The sequence below is a fragment of the Sinocyclocheilus grahami genome, unplaced genomic scaffold (genome assembly GCF_001515645.1).
Source record: "Sinocyclocheilus grahami isolate Dianchi unplaced genomic scaffold, SAMN03320097.WGS_v1.1 scaffold471.1, whole genome shotgun sequence".
NCBI lineage: Eukaryota > Metazoa > Chordata > Actinopteri > Cypriniformes > Cyprinidae > Sinocyclocheilus > Sinocyclocheilus grahami.
Genome location: NW_015505650.1, coordinates 64189 through 66688, shown reverse-complemented (window position 1 = coordinate 66688; position 2500 = coordinate 64189). Strand labels below are relative to the sequence as shown.

Here is a 2500-nt window from a genome sequence, read left to right as displayed (position 1 = left end):
GTGTGTGTGTGTGTGTGCACTTGTGTGTTTGTGTGTGTGTGTGTGTGTTTTGTGTGTGTGTGTGTGTTTTGTGTGTGTGCGCGTGTGTTTTGTGTGTGTGTGTGTGTGTGTGCACTTGTGTGTTTGTGTGGGTGTATTTGTGTGTGTGTGTGTGTGTGTGTGAAGAGCTTGTAACACTCCAAAGAGAAAGGAAAAATTGAAATCGCATCATATGACCCCTTTAAACAATCTTACCAACCCCAAACTTTTGAATGGTAATGTGTGTGGCTGATTCAAGTTTCATACTGTCAAAAAATTAATTAATTAATTAATAAAAAAGTGATATAAATAGTATAATCGAAATGTTATTTTTTTTATATTAAATAGTTTACCAAAAAATTTAAGTTGTGCCTTTATCTACATTATTCACTGCAGTTATTTTTCAATTTTTTTTAATGTCCACAAAGCTTTTTATTTACACATCAAAGTCTAAAACAATTGTCTACAAAAAAAATTTAATTAAAATTAAAAAATGAACTATTATGAAAGTAGTCCATACTGAATGACTGATGTGCTATATAGTTTTCTGAAGTTATATGGAACAGACTAAAATTAAAAAATGTATTTTACTGATAATCCACCCATGATCCATCCCTTTCATTCCAATATGTACCTAAATGTGAGATAGATGGGAAATGTTGTGGGGTTTTTTTTTTAAAGATAATGTATACTGCTTTAGAACAACATGACAATGAGTACATACAATTATAAATAAAATAATTTTCATTTTTTAAGTGAATTATTTGAGATTTTTTTTTATAGTGAGACCATATCTGACTTATAGCTATAGCTTGTGAAGTCACTTCATGTTCTATGTTCTGAGCTTTAATAAATCACCATTAACCCAACTTCTTCAGCACAGCGGTTGGGTCATATTTCTGCTCTCACTTAGACGAATGTTCTAGGTCAGACCCTCTGGTCTGGTTGGCATGATGGACGCACACACCCTTCTGCATGTCAATTAACAATGTGACATTTCGCTCCACCATGGGATGTCATTATGGACGCTTGCAGGATGTGGCGTGAATTCTGAGGCCTGGCAGGACTTTAACCATCGCACTCTAAGAACTCACGGATGGCATGAATGCTTCAGCTATAAACGGCGACGTTCCCGCGTCATCATAGGAGGGGCACTAAATTAGATGCAGATGTTCAGCTTTCAGCATCCATCCATTGAGAAGGGTTTCATTACACACCAAATAACGCTCCTCAAACCTCCCCCATTCTCACTGTCTGACGCCGTCAGACAGCATATGCTTTCCCATCAATAAACATTTCACAATTAAGTTGCGTGTTTACCTGTGTGTGTGTGTGTGTGTGTGCACTTGTGTGTTTGTGTGTGGGTGTATTTTCGTGTGTGTGTGTGTGTGTGTGTGCACTTGTGTGTTTGTGTGTGGGTGTATTTTCGTGTGTGTGTGTGTGTGTGTGTGCACTTGTGTGTTTGTGTGTGTGTGTGTGTGTATTTTTGTGTGTGTGTGTGTGTGTGTGTGCACTTGTGTGTTTTGTGTGGGTGTATTTTTGTGTGTGTGTGTGTGTTTGTGTCTCCTGGTGGGGACTTAAACCTGAATACACACAGACTCATGAGGACTCGTGTCACGGTGGGGACCTAAATTGAACCTAAACGCGCACAATTGAGGTCCCCACGGGTACAAAAGCTTATAAATCATACAGAATGAGTTTTTTTGAGAAAGTAAAACTGCAGAAAGTTTCCTGTGAGGGGTAGGTTTAGATGTAGGGCAATAGAATATACGGTCTGTACAGTATAAAAACCATTATGCCTATGGAGAGTCACCACAAGGATAGCTGACCAGACGTGTGTGTGTGTGTGTTCAGACGTGATGGTGGGAGATTACAGAGGGACGAAGGTGGCAGTGAAGTGCATCAAACACGACGCCACGGCTCAGGCCTTCCTCGCTGAAGCTTCAGTCATGACGTGAGTACGAATGATCAGAAAGACTTTCACCTTTACTTCACAAAAAGCAACTGTGTAACAGCTTCAGCTGGAGCTTCTCGTGTCAAATCTGGACTGATTTTTATCAAGTAAAGGTCAGAATAACGTCAGTAATATCTCCAGATGAACACTCACTGGACTGAAGCAGCTCAGCTTTACTTGATTCTCCATCAATCATGTTTTAGAGTCTCAAATCTGATCCTCAGGATCTTTTGAGGAGCGTTTGTTTCCAGAAGCTTTACTTTCACTGTTCCTCAGCGGAGGAATGATCTTCACAAGCCTCCAGAACATCTCACATCTTCTGAGGAGCCTTTATTTCTTCAGCTCTCAATCACTGCATTATATGTTTGGCAGTTTTTTCCTCCGGATTCTCACTCTATCAGACTATATGAGCCATAAAGGCCTGATGGAGCAAATATGATTTTCAACACATGCAAACAGTTTTATTTTATTTACTTTTTTTTTTTTTTTTTTTTTTTTTTAAGTCTAGTGGTTCTCTTTTGGCCATAC

At 39.0% G+C, this 2500-nt stretch overlaps 1 protein-coding gene across 1 annotated transcript in view; it reads left to right on the top strand.

Annotated features, from left to right (window-relative positions):
* The window catches only part of LOC107553354 (tyrosine-protein kinase CSK-like), a 39403-nt gene that overhangs the window by 32778 nt on the left and 4125 nt on the right, over positions 1 to 2500 (top strand). The window contains exon 8 of the mRNA XM_016235556.1: positions 1873 to 1972. Within this exon, the coding sequence (XP_016091042.1) occupies positions 1873 to 1972 (100 nt within the window). The remainder of the gene's footprint in view (positions 1 to 1872; positions 1973 to 2500) is intronic.